Source organism: Astatotilapia calliptera, chromosome 23 (genome assembly GCF_900246225.1).
Source record: "Astatotilapia calliptera chromosome 23, fAstCal1.2, whole genome shotgun sequence".
Classification (NCBI taxonomy): Eukaryota; Metazoa; Chordata; class Actinopteri; order Cichliformes; family Cichlidae; genus Astatotilapia; species Astatotilapia calliptera.
The window spans coordinates 11,700,690-11,717,931 of NC_039323.1; the positions used below are offsets into that span (position 1 = coordinate 11,700,690).

The following is a 17,242-nucleotide window of genomic DNA, read 5'->3' on the forward strand; positions in this document are numbered from 1 at the left end:
ATTTCACACAATCTTTGGTAAAAAAAACAAAAACAAAAAAACATTCAGGTTGTCACAACCAGTTGACAAATTTTAGTTTAAGCTTAGTTTAGAATGGATTTCAAAACCGTTTTGATGGATTGCCACAAAGTTGCCATTCCCCTCATGCTGAATCCAGTCTGCAGACATGCACACAGAAAGCTATGCCTTCATCTTTCATGTAATATGTTCAGTGTCAGGTGAACAAGCTGGAGTAATTCCAGATAGTTGTCAGCTGACTGAAGATTTAGTCAGGTGATGACATTCTCTCAAGAGCTTCAAGTAATCTCATGAATGTTGTAAATTAATCTCAAAAGAGGGATTTCTGTTATCAAATGTCCGTGTGTGTGTGTGTGTGTGTATTAATGGAAATCACATTTTTTTCTTTTACGAATCCATTCAGATGGTAACCAGAGTGTTGGATGGAGAGGATCATTTAATCCCAGAATTCAATCTCCGGCCGCTCCTTCAAATAAAGTCTAGCCGACCTCAGAAAATGTCATCTTGAACAGGTCAGACCTAAATGCTAGGTGAAATGGCAGCAAGCTTAAGAACACCTTTCAATTTTTGTTAGGTTGACAATGACAAAACAGAAGGTGGGCGAGTGCCACAGACACCAACTGGAACCTGGCTTCAACAAGTAAATAAGTCAACATGTCAAGTCTGACTAATGAGATAACAGGTCATCTGCCTCACCTTTGTCCCAGTTTTCCGTCTCCCTCTGTGTGAACCATGTCACTACTGACATCCACCCCACAGCGCTCTTTTTTCAACCAGAAGTGTCAACAGAGATGTTGTACCACATGTTTTCACTTTTTAATAATTAAAGCTTGGAAATACAGAAAAATGAGTACACAGTATATTCAAACCACTGATTTTGTTGTGTTATTTTAATACTTTTCTTTACTTTACGATGTTTAATCCGTGAATAAATCCAAACTACTGCAATCAACTCTTCGGAGAAAACATGCTTTGAAAATCCTTTAACATTTCAAAAATCGTTCATTATGATCAAAACTATACACGCAATCATGGCTCTATTCACCACATTTTTTGACATTCTCAAACAGCAATTTACACTGGCATTTCATCAAAGTCAAGGCATACACAGAAAAAGAAATTTCAGTAGGGATTCAAATCCAAACACTGATATAAAACAGTATCACAAGTAGAAAAAAAAAGCATACAGGCTACATAAGTATTAAAGACAAAATGGGAATGATTAAAACCCAATTTCCATTTGTGTAAACAACAGCCCCTGATAATCCCCTGCTCTACCATTAGGAGTAGGATAATTTGAAAATTTTGCTTCCCTTCTTTCTTACATACCATCAGCGTGTGGCTGTAACCTGGCAGAGCGATGGGGATTCAAGGTCACCGTAGCGATGTGACCATTAATTGGATCTACATGGAAATGACCAATTTTGTCTTCCTGGCTGTTGTTGAGAGACATGGACTCCAAAGTGGATTGTTCTTGGTCTACTGCCATCTTCTCCATCAGTGCGGTCAAATCTTCCAATCCCGGGTCTTCTGGGTAATGCCGGTGAAGAGGCTCTGATTCATCCTCGCTGAAGATTGGGGATTCAGTGACATGGAGTACACGGGAAGCCTGAAGGTTCTGCAGGGACCGTGACTGGACTGTAGGAGAATAAGACGTAGAGTAAAACAAGTATTATAGTCAGGTCTTATTGTGTTGTTCTAGACATGCACTGAGGCAGGCAAGTGTACATTTTCACATCTGCGTGCTCTCATAAGTTTGTGACGATTCAAAATTCAAACCTAAACACGTTAAAGACTCCTGTAACAGAGCCCCGAGCAGTCGGGGAAGGCACAAGATGATTGCTTTTTTTCAGTTCTGTCAAACCACTCAGGTTAAGAAATTATACCTCACTGCTTTGCAAACACTAATCTCGTCTCCTATTAAACTGAAAGAAATACATCATAGTCGGTATCAGCAAACACATTCAACATTAAACTGACATTCAATACTAAACTAATAATTAATGGTAAGCAATCAGATCAAGCGCCGCTTCACAGAGCAGAGCTTAATAACTGCAGTGACAATAAATGGCCTTGGTCCTCTCTGCCTTCCGACTAACTTTAAGTAGATGGCAAATCCTCAGAACAGTAGAGGCGACTGTGGAGCTCAGCAGGTGAGAACCGTTCCAGCAGCGTGTGAGAATGTAGTTCTAGCAAACTCCGCAGCTGTGACATATAGCTGCTGGATTAGTTGGCAGGCAGCCACACAAAGCTGTTTGGTGCTGAAGGTTACTCACTTCTGACTGGAGTGAAGTCTCCTTGGCTGACTTTGGAGTCAGATAAGGGCTTGAGGCTTGGGAACAGTATTAGGGAGAAGGACAGCACGAGCACCTGAGAATATGATAAAAAAGGAGTGTTAGATAAAGTACGAGGGGGGTTGCTACATCTTTTTTTTTGAAGGCATTTAGTTATATTTATAGATTAAAAGTTACACTTTAAAAGTGCCTCTAGTGTTGAGCTTTATTCCAGTGTCGTGATTAGATGCAGTAGCTTCTCTTTAAGCCACTGTATCTCTCCCTTGCTGTATTACCCAGTGTGCACCAGTCTAAATTGGCTTTTCTTAATGGCTCATCCAGCAGCAGTAATTTTTGGTGTTTGGGCATTAGGAAACTGAATTCTTTCATGAAGAGCCACGTGTGTCAGTGACAATTTATCTTATCACAGAGGATGTCTGTACCAGTACACATGTCCCAGTCTGGGCTGGCTTATTAGTTGTATTCATGACCAGGGCCTGCAGCCTGCGCAGCTGTTCCATTAGTGACCTGTAGGGAGGAATGGGGAAAAGAAAATACAAAGAGAAGACGTGATAAGAGGATTAAAAAAGGTTTGAGGGGAACAGGAAAGCAGGGAAAAATGCCAAAGGTAGTTATTTTGCTAAGATGAAATGTCATAACAAACATTAACCTGAGATCACAGAATGATTAATTAAAAACAGAGATCGATTTTTTGTCTCCGATCACTCACATGTTACATTTCTCCAGCTGGGACACTTTTCTCTGTAGCTCTTGGTTGTGTGTACTGCAAGCAACCATCCTAAAGGGGGATACACGAGGGGAAGAAAGGAGAAAAAAAAACCAAGTTGAAAGAATATAATTTTTTCTCTCTTTTAGGTTTTCATCTCCAGTGAAAGCTTGCTATCAAAAATCGGTTTAAGGCTCCGTCTGTTATTCATGAATTGATCTGAAGGAGTACGGGGAATGTTGAATGCTCCGATTTACAAATTGGCTCTATAATGCGTTACTCCAAAATATTTTGCAGTGCACACTCTTAAACGGTTTTCTGCTCAGAAGCTGACATTAAAAACCCAAAAGTGTGGATTTTTTTCCATTAAGTTTCTTTCTCTGAAATACATTAACCTGTAACAAGAGTACAGGGCTGCCCGGAGGGTACAATGGCAAAATAATCAAAACTTATTTATGCTTTGAAAAATGATTATCAGTTTCTAAGACTGTTATTATCGGTAAGAATTGCAGTTAAAATGCTAAAACATTCCAACCCACTCTAAATTTGAATATTACCTGCTTTCCAGCCCATCGATGTACTCCTTTTTCTTCTTTCTGCTCTCCTGGGCCGACTGCTTGTTGCGAATTTTTCGGCGTATTTTCTTCAGAATCCTTTCTTCATACTGACAAAGGAAGGAACATTACTGTTTTGAGCCTCTGTATGATAAATTCTAGGTGCTGGAAACTGTTCTCATTGTTTGGGTATTGATAGCCGTTTACCTTTGTGAGAGGTAGCTGGGTGGGCAGAGTGACTCCCTCCTTTGCTAAAAGCTTCTTCTCATCTTCATTGAGAACCAGCTCTTGAATGGACTTTTGGGATGGCTGTGGGGTCTGGTGGGAAAATACAAATTCTAATTTTTAAAACACCACCACTAATAAATTTTCTCTCTGGCCACCTCTTTCACTGTGTGCTCAATGAACCTCACAGGAAACAGTTAAATTGGTGCAGACTATCAAGGCAACTTCATCAGTCTCATTTCATGGCTTCTGAAAAGTAATTATGGTGTGAAAACCCAAGTTGCATTCTGCTACTCTCTCCTTCATCTTACTAAACTAGGCTGAGAAGATTGATCAATACCTGGAGTGAACTGAAATCCACTTAAGTTTCAGAAGCTCTAACGTATTATTCTGGTCATGGTGATCTTTATTTGATAATCTAATTTCTTTTTGTGTGAGTGTGTGAAATGAGAATATCTGATATGTTGACCTAATAAACTTTCTCTTCACAAAATGCTATTTAGTAATGCCACATAATATAAAATTCTTCACACATTAAGAAGGTATTTTATCTCCAAAATTTTGTATGAATGAATGAAAGTTATGGGAAGGTTTAAAAAAAATCATCTTCGGTAGAATACTAATAAAAATCTTTTGTGTCTTCCTTCTCTCCGGCTCAGAAAACAACCATCAGTTGCTGCACATTCAGCAAAGCGTCCCACAAACAAGAGTAAAAATAGAAATTTCATTTGCAATTCCAAAGGCCTTACCCCTTGCTGAATTCATGAGATCAGGGACTGTAGTAATCCACTTCTTTGTTTTCTTTTTTTTTTTTTACCAAAGTACACATGCACACTCACACACAAAAGGTAAACAACAGGTCTCTTAAGTCAAGAAAGCAATGAAAGATCCACAAACATGCATTAGACACGCTCTCCCCCAACCCTCAACCATCCCCTCCTTCTCTATCAGGGAGCAACAGGATACTTACTGGCTCAGACGTGCCCGACAATAGCAGATCTTTGACAGTTAGGGGGAAGCTAGAGGAAAGCTGTGATGTATCCACATCAGAAGGATGTGTAATCCTCGCCTTGCCCATTGGAAAGCCAAGCTTCCAGCCACCTGCACACACAGGAGCAACGATAGTGCACATGCAAATAAAGACCAAGGAGACGTGCTCGTCTCGCTGGATTCTGACCAGCAATTCTGGAGCCCGATTGTGTAAATACTGATAACTCTGCAAGGCGCTGAGCATGTTGACTTTCTTTTGTCTGTATCGATAATGTCTGTGTCTTAGCATTTGACTGTTTCTGTATACAGTCACAAATAATCTATGATATCCTACTCTATTCTTTAAACTGGGATTCATATTCAGGAACAAAAACTTTCAAACACTGAGTGCCATTATCATTCCTTTCCCAGAAGGGCTGGATTTAGTATAATGTCATTAGAATGAAATGCTAATATTATCAGAGCTTGATTATCTAAAAATGTGCAAAATGTAGATAACCGATGGCAATTTTTCAAGCAAATGAGAATATTTTCTCCTTTCATCTCTGCTATAATAAAGCTAATTGCTTAGTATTAGGGATATCATAAGAATTTGTCATTTGAAGATATAACTTGGGACTTAATTTCCACAGTTTGATTAAACACACCAGAGAACATAATGTTTCGTTTAATCAATAATCATGAAAAGATATTAGGAATTAGAACCCAATGTAATGTGTCCCAATGTGTCCCAATGTGAATGTTTTACTTTTTGGATATGTGCGACTTACTGAAGTCAGCGGGGACATTGGCTTCCAGGGCCGCCTTGGTTAGTGGTCTTGTACCAAAGAAATGGGAGTCCCCGGGTGGGCTTTCAGGGCGCTGAGGACTGTCCATCTGGTCTGATGGAGGGTCCTCACTGATCCCACTGTCACTGGGAGATGGTGACCAGAGCGGAGAGGCTGACACAGAATCACCGCCACGCAGGAGCGCATTGAGAAAGTCATCGTTTGGCTGTTCGGGTGGCTGCAACATCTGCTGGGTGAAAACATCAAGTTGAACGATTATTCTCTATGTGTGAGGTAACAACATACAGAGAACACCGACAAGGAAGTGGGAGAAAGAAGTCATATAACAGTCTCACACACATTTGGGTCCTGGATTGGCCAAGTGTGTTGTTCTGGTTCTTCGTGACGGAGAATACCATTATTTTGATCAAATAGCCAGTCAAGCAGCTCAAGGCCATCACAACCCTGAAGAGAGGTCATGCGTTAAATAGCAACATATAAGAGAAAACAACACAGCAGTAAAGATTTCAGATACTATGAACATCTGTTTCACTGCCAACAATTCACCAACCCACACAAGTCAGTGTGATTTTTTTAAAAACATTAACATTTTTAAATCGTTGGTTTAAGAATATACACTAAATACAGGTTTTCAGTTTTCTCTCAAGCGTGAACTTTGCTCTCCAGCTCTTGAAGGCTTCCTCTGCAGCTTTGTCTTAAATCTGTAAACTATGATATAATGGAAATACTAAAATGTTTACCTGATCCGGGTAATGCTCCATAATTTTCCTGCTTGAGTGGCACACCAAAGAAGCTGTCAAAACAACTGCAACCCAAACAAAATATCTATTTTACTCTGAGGTCTCCGTTTCTGAAGAGTCTGCTCTTAATCTCTCAGCTCTTCTGGGGTCCAAAGTGTAAACTCCAACTCAACACACCCAGCTGACTAGATTGCTTTGTCCTTACTGGCTCTTAGAGCATATATTAGTAATCTTATTGGTAGTTAAGAGTACACAGCTACCTAGATAGAAGACCGGGACAGAAGAAATGAAGTCACCAGTTAGATGTGAACATCAGAAAGGGCAAAGTCTCCTGTTTTCTTTTCTCTTATTTTTTTTGATAGTTTGTTGACATAGGGATAGTTGTGACCTTTAGCACATATTCAAAACACAATGATCAAACAAAAGCTCGATTCTTTGTCAAATTCAGCCAAAAACTCTGGTTTTGAGGAACTTTATGTTAATTTATCTGATCATTTCACAGATGTGCATCCTACAGTTGTGTCTCAAATCATGTGATTAATCAAGAAAAGTTACAGTTTTATTGACTGACAGAATAAAAAAAACATGTTCTTTGTATTTGTGGTTTAAGGCATTTCTGGGAAAATTTAATTTGAAAGTTGAACAAAACATTTATATACTTTAAATCAGTAGCACTTTCTATTACAACTCGGTAAAAAAGGGGTAATAGTAGGGTGACAAGGTTAATAATGTGGTAATCTCTACGTTATTACTATGCAATTACCAAAGTAATAACTATGTAATATATAAGTAATATCACAGTAGCAACAGTGGTTAAAGTTGAGTAATATTACCCTGAAATTTATATACTAGGATAATAAAAGCCTAAAAACTTTGTTTAACAATGTGGAAATACAACTCGGTAATAAAGTGGTAATAGTTCAATTTGTTTCAATTCAATTTTATTTATATAGTGCCAATAACAGTTGTCTCAAGGCACTTTATATTGTACAATAGATCCTACAATAATAGATACAGAAAAAAACCCAGCAATCATATGACCCCTTATGAGCAAGCACTTTGGCGACAGTTTTAAGCCTAATCTTAAAAGCAGAGATATTGTCTGTCTCCTGAATCCAAACGGGAAGCTGAAAACTGAATGCTCTCCCTCCCATTCTACTAGGAACAACAAGTAAGCCTGCAGTTAGAGAGCAAAGTGCTCTAATAGGGTGATATGGTACTACAAGGTCATTAAGATAAGATGGGGCCTGATTATTTAAGACCTGAGGAGCAGGATTTTGAATTCAATTCTGGATTTAACAGGGAAGAAACAAGGTTATTAATATGCTATTAAATAGAAACAGACAGTTTTGCATTTTGCAGCTCTGTTTCGAGCTTATGACACAGAAACTACCACAGTTACTGAAATTACCACATTATTACCCTATTATTTCCCCCTTGTTATCCAACTATTAGCTATTTATTACCAAGCTGTAATAGAAAGTTCTACCTTTAAATCTTCTAAATAAAATTTTCTGTGGCCACAGATGTGTCCCAGCACACACACTCCTTGTTCTGAGTTATGTATTTCTTTTATTACTTCACACTGTACAATGTAATGTTTCGGGCGTTGCCCGGTGTAGCTTTAGCAGCATCGCCTGCTGTTCACCATACTGCTCCTCTTTGGTCACAGCACCGTACTGCATAAATAAGAGAGGCAGAATTAGAAAATATTCACCAGCTGTGCCATCTGGACGTTCCTAGCACTGCCACCTGAACTCTTCACTCTTCACATCCTTCTGCAGCTGAGCTACAGCCACACCCCATACAGTTTCTGTAAAATTATTTCTGTACACCTCTGCACATACAGCACTCTATGTTTTTTATGTACTGGCATCTACCAAACCAGAATTAGTCGGTGCAGCTATCAATGTTCAAAGTCACAAGGTTGTACTTTGACACAGAGCTTGCACTTGAAGTTGCATTTGTTTGCAGGTAATAGATGTCGCATTTTTAGTGGATTTTCATATAGTTGGATACGGTTAGACTTTCAGGTTTGGAATTGATAGCATCCTCTCCTTTTTTTCCCACTAATTACCACAATAGCTGAATGACTGGTACACTTGTTAGAGCTGAGCGCTTGCAGACATTTCCCTCTGATATGTCTGACTGTGGCTCCGAAGGTTGTTTGATCTCTGGCTGCTCAAGTATGAGTCACTTGCCCGACACTAAATCCTGAGTTTCTCCCAATGCATCCATCAGAGTGTGAATGTGTGCTTGAATGTTATATATGTTATATATATTTGTATATAAAAGTGTTTGTATGAATGTGTGAATGAGATATGTTGTATAAAGTGCTTTGAGTGCTCAAATTGAGTAGAGAAGAGTTATCTAAGAACCAGCCCATTTAACATCCAATATGCGTCTTGGGTTCTCAAACAAACAATAGAGTCCCAAGTATTTTAAGCCCCCAGTGGGGCTATCCTGTCGAAGGACAACCTCCAACAGGCCAATCTCAGTAGTCTTCGTAAACTGAGAAGTTCAATTGTCTTTTTTCTTTACCCATGCATTCACAACGACCATGACCTGCATGATTAAGAACATAAATAAGCATACTTTAGATTGTTTCGCTTACCAGTTTCAAATTTGGAAGATTTCTACCATTCAGAGTTTACTTTTCAATTCAGTTTTATTTATACAGTTTATACCGTTATTTATACAGTGCCAAATCACAAAAACAGTCTCCTCAAGGTGCTTTATATTGTAAGGTAGACCCTACAATAATACATACAGAGAAAAACCCAACAATCATATGACCCCCTATGAGAAAGCATTTTGGCGACAGTTGGTAGGAAAAACTCCCTTTTAACAGGAAGAAACCTCTGGCAGAACCAGGCTCAGAGAGGGGCGGCCATCTGCCGTGACCGGCTGGGGTGAGAGAAGGAAGACAGGATAGAAATCATGCAGTGGAAGAGAGACAGAGATTAAAGACGTGTCATGTCATGTGTACTTGTGTTCTTTTTTTAATTAGACTCATAAATAAAAAACCAATTCCTTCAGTAGTCTTATTTTAATTTTTAAAGGTATTATTCCATAAAAGCTTCCAGTCTTAAAGCAAAGTTTTGGCATAATTTTTTTCTGCCTTTATTCATTACAGCATTGAAGTAGCTTGCATACAGCATCCCAGGAAACAAAAGTTCCACTGCAAGACACTTTAGAAGAGAAATAAACAACAGGGTTTTAAAAAACAAAGAAAGTGCTCTAAGCTAGAACATAAATTTGACTGGTTAATGAAATGAAATTACTAGACAGGGTGGAAAGGATGTTTAAACCATGATTGCATTTGAAAATTGTGAATGAAAATGTAATTGCGGGGAAACCGTTTGCACTGTGGCTTTATTTTCTGCCTGATGTGTTTAAGGCTGTAATTTAGTTTTCACCAAAAAACCAGACCAAAATTTTTTTATAAAATCTGAATTTTACAGTTAGAACGAGGCCACGATACATTTTCAAAACTGGCAGAATAAGAAAAATACAAAACTGGTTAGTTCTGTGTTTTCCAACATATTTTAAAGAAAAAGTACAAGTACAAAAAAAGACACTGACTGAAAATTATTGTGCTGTTATTCTTGGATACAGTAGGTGACTTTAGGGGGTACAGCTGTCATGTTAAATGGACTGATATTGATAAGAGTTTGATATGGACTTAGATACTGTTTTTTTCTTCTACCAGCACAACAAAGCTCTTTATACAATATGCCTCATTCACCCACACTCACACTTTTTTATACATCAAAGTGCTTTATATTAAAACATCCACACATATTCTGATCAATGCACTGGAGAGCGTCTTAGTGTTCAGTATCTTGCCCAGGGATACTCTGGCATGTAGACTGGAGCAGCTGGGGATCGAACTATCAACCTTCCAATTATCATACTTTATAACCTTCCAATAACTCCATGGCTGCTCTGCCTGTGCAACCACTCTTATTATGTATGAGTTCTGGACCTTTAGGTGCTAAACTCAGCCCAGAAAGTAAGAAAGTTTATTTGGCTGATTATTTCTCTGTTGTAGCAATGCTTCTTGGAAATCTTAAACCACTGGGAAGCTTGTGAGTTCCCAATAAATGACACCACATTTGTAAGGAAAATGCATTTGTGGGCTGAGTGCACAGTTGAGGATGCGGGTTGTGCCCGTTGACCTGGGCCTATCCCAAAAAGCATGCTCAACAAACTCTGAAATTAAAAATAAACTCTGAGTTGATTAACTCTGAAATCCACAACTCTGAGGCTTCACAGTTGCAAACAGCTGGTCAGAGTTCAATCAACTCTGAGCATGTTCACCCTGAAGTACGTGCATGAGTATAGAGACCAAGGCTCCATTAGTGGAGCTCCAGCAGCATGTGTAACCATAGCAGTGTGTAAATAAAGAGCAGACTCTCCATTTAAATCCAGTGGACCCAGGAACATGAACACGTGTCAGTGTGGAGCATGATGTTCATCTTAAAAATGTGAGGACAGAAAAGAGTCCTTTGAATCAGATTGGGCCACTCTCTCATATCATTTGCCCAGCTTCAATATTCATCAGTCAAAGCTGGGACCGTCATTTTACATTTGATTTCTAAATGTAATTATTTCGCTCTAACCTGACAAATGTAGGAAATAGAAAGTGGAGATACAAATTCCGGAGAAACAGATCAGACATTTTACTGACAGACCTGTGGCAGTAGTTACTATTACAACAGACAGCAGGCAGATCCTGTCAAGTTAGTTTTTATCAAATAAATACTTTCTTCCCAAAAGCCTTAACCACCCTGTGATGTGAATGAGACACGACAGGTCCAAGGATCATAGTTTTGAGCCATTTTATTGACTTGCATCACATCACAACACACCAACTCCTGAATCCCCGTGTTTTTATCTCGGCGGGAGTGATTAAGGATGCCGTGCAGGTGCATCCTCCCTGCGCTGCAGACCACGCTCCACCACACACCCTGAACTCACACATGCACTGACAACACAGTTTCACCCCCCAATCCAAGGACTTCCCTCAACAGATATTTGTATATTTTATATTTTTTGAATTGAGACTATTCATGTGTATATATTGCTGCAGAACTGTGCATCCCCACTCCCCTCCCCTCCCGTTTTCTTTTCCCACATGTCTGCACTGAGTAGGAGATGCTCTGACAGTAAAAGTAGATCTATTCTATTCTATTCTATTCTATTCTATTCTATTCTATTCTATTCTATAGTTTATAACTATTTTCAGCTATTTAAATTTTCGTTTCCAGTAATTATTCAGTAAGAATATTGATGTGCTGATTGGATTCAACAACCTCACGTTTTTAGAAAGACTTCATTATTCTGAAGTATAATCTGATCTAATGTCTACCAGCACTAACGGATGATGTCACTCTTAAAACCATAGCAGAAATGTTTTACTGAGTTACTGTCATGTAACTGTTACTAACATCTAACTGGGAATTCAGTGCTTATAAAAATATAAATTTCTGCAAATGAATCCGCTCTGTTATGAGATTTCCCAGCTACTTTATGAATGAACTGTGGTGTAACACTGCTGGTTCTGGTGCAGCAGGAGGGGAGGACTCATATACAGAGCCATTACCAATACCAATTTCACCTTAGAAAGGCAACTTTCAAGCGACAATCCATGTGTCAAGATTTATGAAAATTTGTAACACATTTGAAAAGATCACTAAATCACTGTGATTTTTACTTTCCAAAATAATAATGAATTTGTAAATGGGTAAATCATAATCCACAATAAAACACGCTTTTCAGCTTTTCGTGTAATCTGAAACTGTTTTTGTTATTTATAGGAGAACTTGAATGTAAATGTACCTGACATTTTTCATAGTGCATGTTTGAGGTATTTACTTTTATTTCCAAAATACAATATCATTAAAATATATTTGACACATTTAAGTAGCCTACATGCTGAACTTTGAGGATATAAACAAAATATTGATCCTATCACTCTGTTCCTCGCCACAGTCTTTGTAATCTAGCTCATGTTCTTTATTACTCATGAAAGTTTCTGGATTTTAGTTTGTGGACATTTTGAATATTAGCTCCTTACCTTTGAGGGTTTTTAAAAATATATATTTCATTGTCTTTGAGTCCTACTTTTAAATCCTTTTCTCCTGCAAATATTGACAACTGCTAAGCAGACTTTGTTAAATTCTCAAGCTAGTTTCTACCTATTTACAATCATTGTGCTAAACGAATGTTAGCTACATTCCACAAACATGAAAATCAAACTATCAAACTATTTGATATATTTCACCAAACTCTCACTGTCATGTTTTCTCTAAAACACCACTATGCAAAAGTTCAAATGAAGTCAATCCCAGTAATTATCATTTTATCAGTTACTGATGTCAGCTATTGCATTTACAGATGGCAATAAAGTTGTTTGCTTCTGATATGTTGTTGGGAACAAAAGCTTTCAGCAGTAGGAAACATAAGAGCTGGCACATGAGAACATAAAGGGAGCATGCCAAATAACTAAAGAAGCAACTAATAATTAGAAAAACAAAGCAACCACAGACATCAGAGCCTGAGTAGGTAGAAGAACAGGCTTTTATGAAGCTATAGCAACAGTGCACAAGCCTTTAAAACACAGCCAAGTCAGTGTGCTGCCTTTGATGAGTAAGATAAACTAGCTGTCTGACACAGCACAAAGTCAGAGACTTTCAGGGAGCAGTCTATTGGGATTTCATAAAAGACATATTACATAATCATCATTGCTTTGTTATCTGAATAAGGATGGTTCCAAAGGGCAAAAACACTAATTAACCTACAAGTTGATACAGAAAAAAATCCAACGCAGAATAAGTAGTGTACAGTAGAAAACAATTAAAGTAGGGCCTCCCTGCGTCTGCAGTTTCATATCGGCATCAGCATCCTCAGAGAGTAACAGATGAATCAAATCCTCTGACTAAACCTTCATGTATGTCTTTCATTCCTGCTGTCTGAAATAACCCAAGCAAGCATTTGAGTATCGTTTTCAGTTTAACTGTAGTTACCCAGTCTGTGTCATCAGAGGGCTTTTGGTCGGCCCCAAAGCTTGATTTTCAGCCAGCAGATTAGAGTACGAGTCTCCTGCAGTTTACTTTTGTTTTCACTTATGCTTGTAATGTGTTAGGAAAAGATCATGATTTGACAACGTAAACCCTGTGTCTAACCTTGCATGATGAATGAACTGCCAAATACTTATGAGTTTATGACATTTCACAGAGCACTGTTAATTCCCCATTTGAATTCTCCACTCTTCTTTTGTTTCCCATTCCAGGAAATCTGAAAAAAAGGGGGTCAGGAGACAACATATTCCTAATTGAGAGCCACAGGGAAAAATATGGTAATGAGTCTGTGAATAACACAGTTACTGAGATATATAGACCAAGAAGACCAAATGCCAATCATTACTGTAAATGCCAGGCTGACAGGAACTGTCACACTGACCTCCCAAGTGAGAAGCATAATTAGAGATAAACATCCAGGAAAAAAAATTTCAGTTTCCCTGAAAAAAGATCACATACTGGAAGAATATGCATGATTGAGCTGTTATACAGTACCCTGGCTCGCAGATGTGAAATGTGAGGCAGGAGCTGTTTGATTCATTCCCTGATTCCTCATGTCTGGAATTCAAAGCATCCTTTGGCAAAATTCCTTACCCCAGAATGACTCTGATGCACCAACCTACCTATGTGTATGACCAATGGTAGATGAGGTTCTGTTTAAATGTGTGTTAACAGATGTATTCGGCACTTTGAATGTCAGAAACTGAAACTAGAGTACTTCTAAGAAGTTGAGCTACAGCAAATCTTCTGCAGCAGAGCTTCTCCAGCAAGAAGTCGTTAAGGTACAGAAAACTACATAGAAAACAAATTCAATTCATTTTTAACCTGCTGCTTAACATTTCTTAAAAAACAATATTTGATATGAATGTGATTACCATACTATGGCATATTTAAGTTTAATTTCAGGTGGTGGTTAGCAGTGTCACCTGACAGTAAGAAGGTCCTGGGTTTGAATGTTTGCATGTTCTTCCCATGTCTCTTTCAGTTCTCTCCGGGTACACCTCCCACAGTCCAAAGACATCCAGTTAGTGGGATTAGAATAATTGCTCATTCTAAATTGACCACGGGTGTGAATGTGAACATGAACAGTTGCCCTATCACAGCTGGAATAGGTTCCACCTCCCCCACTCCCCGGCCCTGAATTGGATGAGCAGAAGCTCCATCACCTCCGAGTGTGGCCCTCGTGCCCAAAACCGAGTGGTGCACAATGAACTTAAATTTACATGTTGAGCTGAAAGACAAATGTCTGTACTCATTCTGCACACCTCACCCACCTGTGTGATATCGTGGATACACATCCAGAGTCATGTAATAACTCAAAATCCCACACATTCCCACACTGAATATTTCTGACATAAAATGTGGAATTACTGAATGACCTTGCTTTGTCACTCATAAGCCTCCTCATACAGGCTCAAAATGAAGGAGTTATATTCATAGTAAATGGAAAAACCTCTGTAAACAGCAGTACTTTCCACATAATTCTTTTCCATGTGTGCATGAGTGACTGCGATTTCCAGTTTGGAGAATTTTATGCATTTTCTTACTGGCATTGGGTTGTGTTGGTAAAACCATCAAATGAAGAGGAAGCAAGAGTAAAAATCACTAAAAAAGTATAGAAAAAAATAAGCCATTTAAACATTAAAAAAAGATATTTTTCATCATTTTCAAGCATTGAGGAGGAATTCATTCAAGCTGATAAAAGAAACAGCTGAACTTGGTGACAGGGAGCTCCTACAGCTGTATGGCTTTCCAGATAACAGCCAGGTAAACATGTTTTGGCTGGGGTATTATTTTTCAGTATTCTTTGGATCGACACAAACACGCTGTCAAATAAAAATCTGTTATTTCTGGTAGACGTGTGCCAGTGTTGTTGTTGGTGCTTTTAATTTGCCCCTGCAGGGTCTGTCTCATGTTTTTATTGACTGTGAAGCACTATGGTCAACACTGTTGTTTGAATATGTGCTATATAAATAAATTTTGATTTGATTTGATTTGAAATGTGTCTCTGTTAATATACCTCAGTCATATATCAGCAAAGTTAGAAAAAGTTTACTTAAGCACAGAGAGCTCCAGCACAACACCAGATAAAAACAGATCATTGCTAAATGCTACCTCACTGTAGCTGTTTTACAAAGCGTGCTTTGACTTTTGTTAAATTTCCTTTCATGTCAGTGCTGCTCTGAAAACACTCACATCATAGGAGGATTTGTCTGGATTGCAATATTCTTTCACTATAAAGAAGACATTTTTATAAAGAGAAAAATTGTTAATGATGGTTAACTTTCAACACAGCAGCAGCACTTTAGGGCATGTTCCAACTTGTCTGCATTTTTTCTGGCTGCTCCCATTTCCTCCTACAAGCTTAAGAGATGCAGGTCTGAAATGTAAAACACAAAATTACTCATGGGTATGAAAAATGGGAGTAAATGGAATTGCCTGTGAGGACAGTTTGTCCCAATGCCTGCTAATATACACTCAGATAAGCTCCATGACCCTGAGCTGGATAAATCTGAATAAAAGATGGCTGGACAGAAAAAACTCTTTGATGTTCCTATAATATTCCTAAAGACCTTAAACATCAAGATTAACTAAACCGGAGGATATTTTTGTATAAAAACACAAAAGTGGTCAACAGTCCAACAGCGGTCAACCACAATTTTAATCTTTATAGCCATATTTACTCACTGCAAATCAGTGCAGCTCAACCTGTTCCGATTGAGATTTTTTGAAAATAAAAATGTAGGAAATGTGTCTAAGACTCAGTTATTTGGAGTTAAGTTTAGGAGCCAAACAACCTGAGCTTCCCAGAAATGTTATATTTTTTATTATTATTATTTTTTTACCTTATGTGGTTCAGTGGTCTGTGTGGCTGATTTATTTATGCTCAGGCAGTCTGATCAGACTTGTGAATTGGGAAGAGACTGGAAACATGGTCAGCGGGTCCAGCAGAGAGGTCTGAGTGCGGGTCACCATCAGGGGGCCCCACAGTGGTTCAGCAAAAATAAGGTCTTGATGTTAAGAGTTATTGCATTTCTTTTGTCCTTCTTGATCTCATTTGCACTTAAAAGAAATTAATGTTTTTCCCTATTTCTTAAGTTCTGCATAACATTCTTAAGAGTTGCCAGCCATCATGAGAAATCTATATTTTCCTCTGTTCCCAGTATTTTTTTTCCCCTATTACAATATGAAAAGCCTTCACGGGGTTAAAGGAACCACACCCACTCACAGTGACACAACAACACCCTCCACGTCACTTATTTCCCTTCATTGGGGAAGTTCTTGATAAGTGTTCCTCATATTTTGCCTTCTCAATGTGAAAAACAGTTTACTTAATGGAAAAAACACTGGAAACATATTTTAATGTTGTATAGCTTAATACAAGATGATCCATCAACGTTCTAAAAATAAAAAGACTTCTCAAATACACAACATATCATGTGTCTGCAGCAATAAAGTCCATATTTCTGTTTGGTGATGATGTGTATTGCTTTCTTGGTAAATGAGGAAATCACAAGCTCAATAAAACACAGTGTATCCTGAAATAATTAACTTGCAGTAAAAGTAGCTTCATCTTGTGTCATAGCAAACAACGGACGCGTGTGCGTGAGCAGAGAGGGCTGCCGAACAAAGAGAAAATAAGAGACAATGCTCCAATGCGATCCTTTTCAGCTCTTGTTGTTTTCTCCCTGTTAGTAAGGTCAAAGGCACTCGACACGTCTAACACAAAATCTACCCCACTGTTCACCACAGAGTGAGGTCACACAGGCTGAACACTTCAGCTGCTAAATTTCCAGGGACTCTGTCTGTAAATGCAGATTCATTTTAACATTTTGATAATC

The 17,242-nt window shown here is 38.4% G+C and overlaps 1 protein-coding gene across 2 annotated transcripts; it reads right to left on the reverse strand.

Moving 5' to 3' along the window:
• Positions 1-759: 759 nt before the first annotated feature.
• creb3l3a (cAMP responsive element binding protein 3-like 3a) lies at positions 760-6,433 on the reverse strand. Of its 2 annotated transcripts, none has more exons than XM_026160128.1 (10): positions 6,316-6,433; positions 5,915-6,019; positions 5,558-5,804; positions 4,768-4,898; positions 3,780-3,890; positions 3,576-3,682; positions 3,022-3,090; positions 2,735-2,819; positions 2,295-2,388; positions 760-1,656 (listed from the first exon to the last, which is right to left on the reverse strand). In XM_026160128.1, exons 1-10 carry the CDS (start codon positions 6,334-6,336, stop codon positions 1,340-1,342), a joined length of 1,287 nt encoding a protein of 428 aa, XP_026015913.1. In that variant the 5' UTR covers positions 6,337-6,433; the 3' UTR covers positions 760-1,339. The 2 variants fall into 2 exon arrangements, with proteins under 2 accessions (XP_026015913.1, XP_026015914.1); XM_026160129.1 differs by having other exon boundaries at positions 764-1,656; positions 5,558-5,801.
• Between the last annotated feature and the right edge of the window lie 10,809 nt (positions 6,434-17,242).

Excerpts from the sequence above, each read along its gene's own strand:
- creb3l3a (XM_026160128.1), bottom strand. The coding sequence starts at position 6,336 with ATGGAGCATTACCCGGATCAG. Across the intron at positions 3,091-3,575 it reads ATCGATGGGCTGGAAAGCAG|GATGGTTGCTTGCAGTACAC; the intron begins GTAATATTCAAA and ends ATCCCCCTTTAG. Across the intron at positions 2,389-2,734 it reads AGACTGGGACATGTGTACTG|GTGCTCGTGCTGTCCTTCTC; the intron begins GTACAGACATCC and ends TCATATTCTCAG.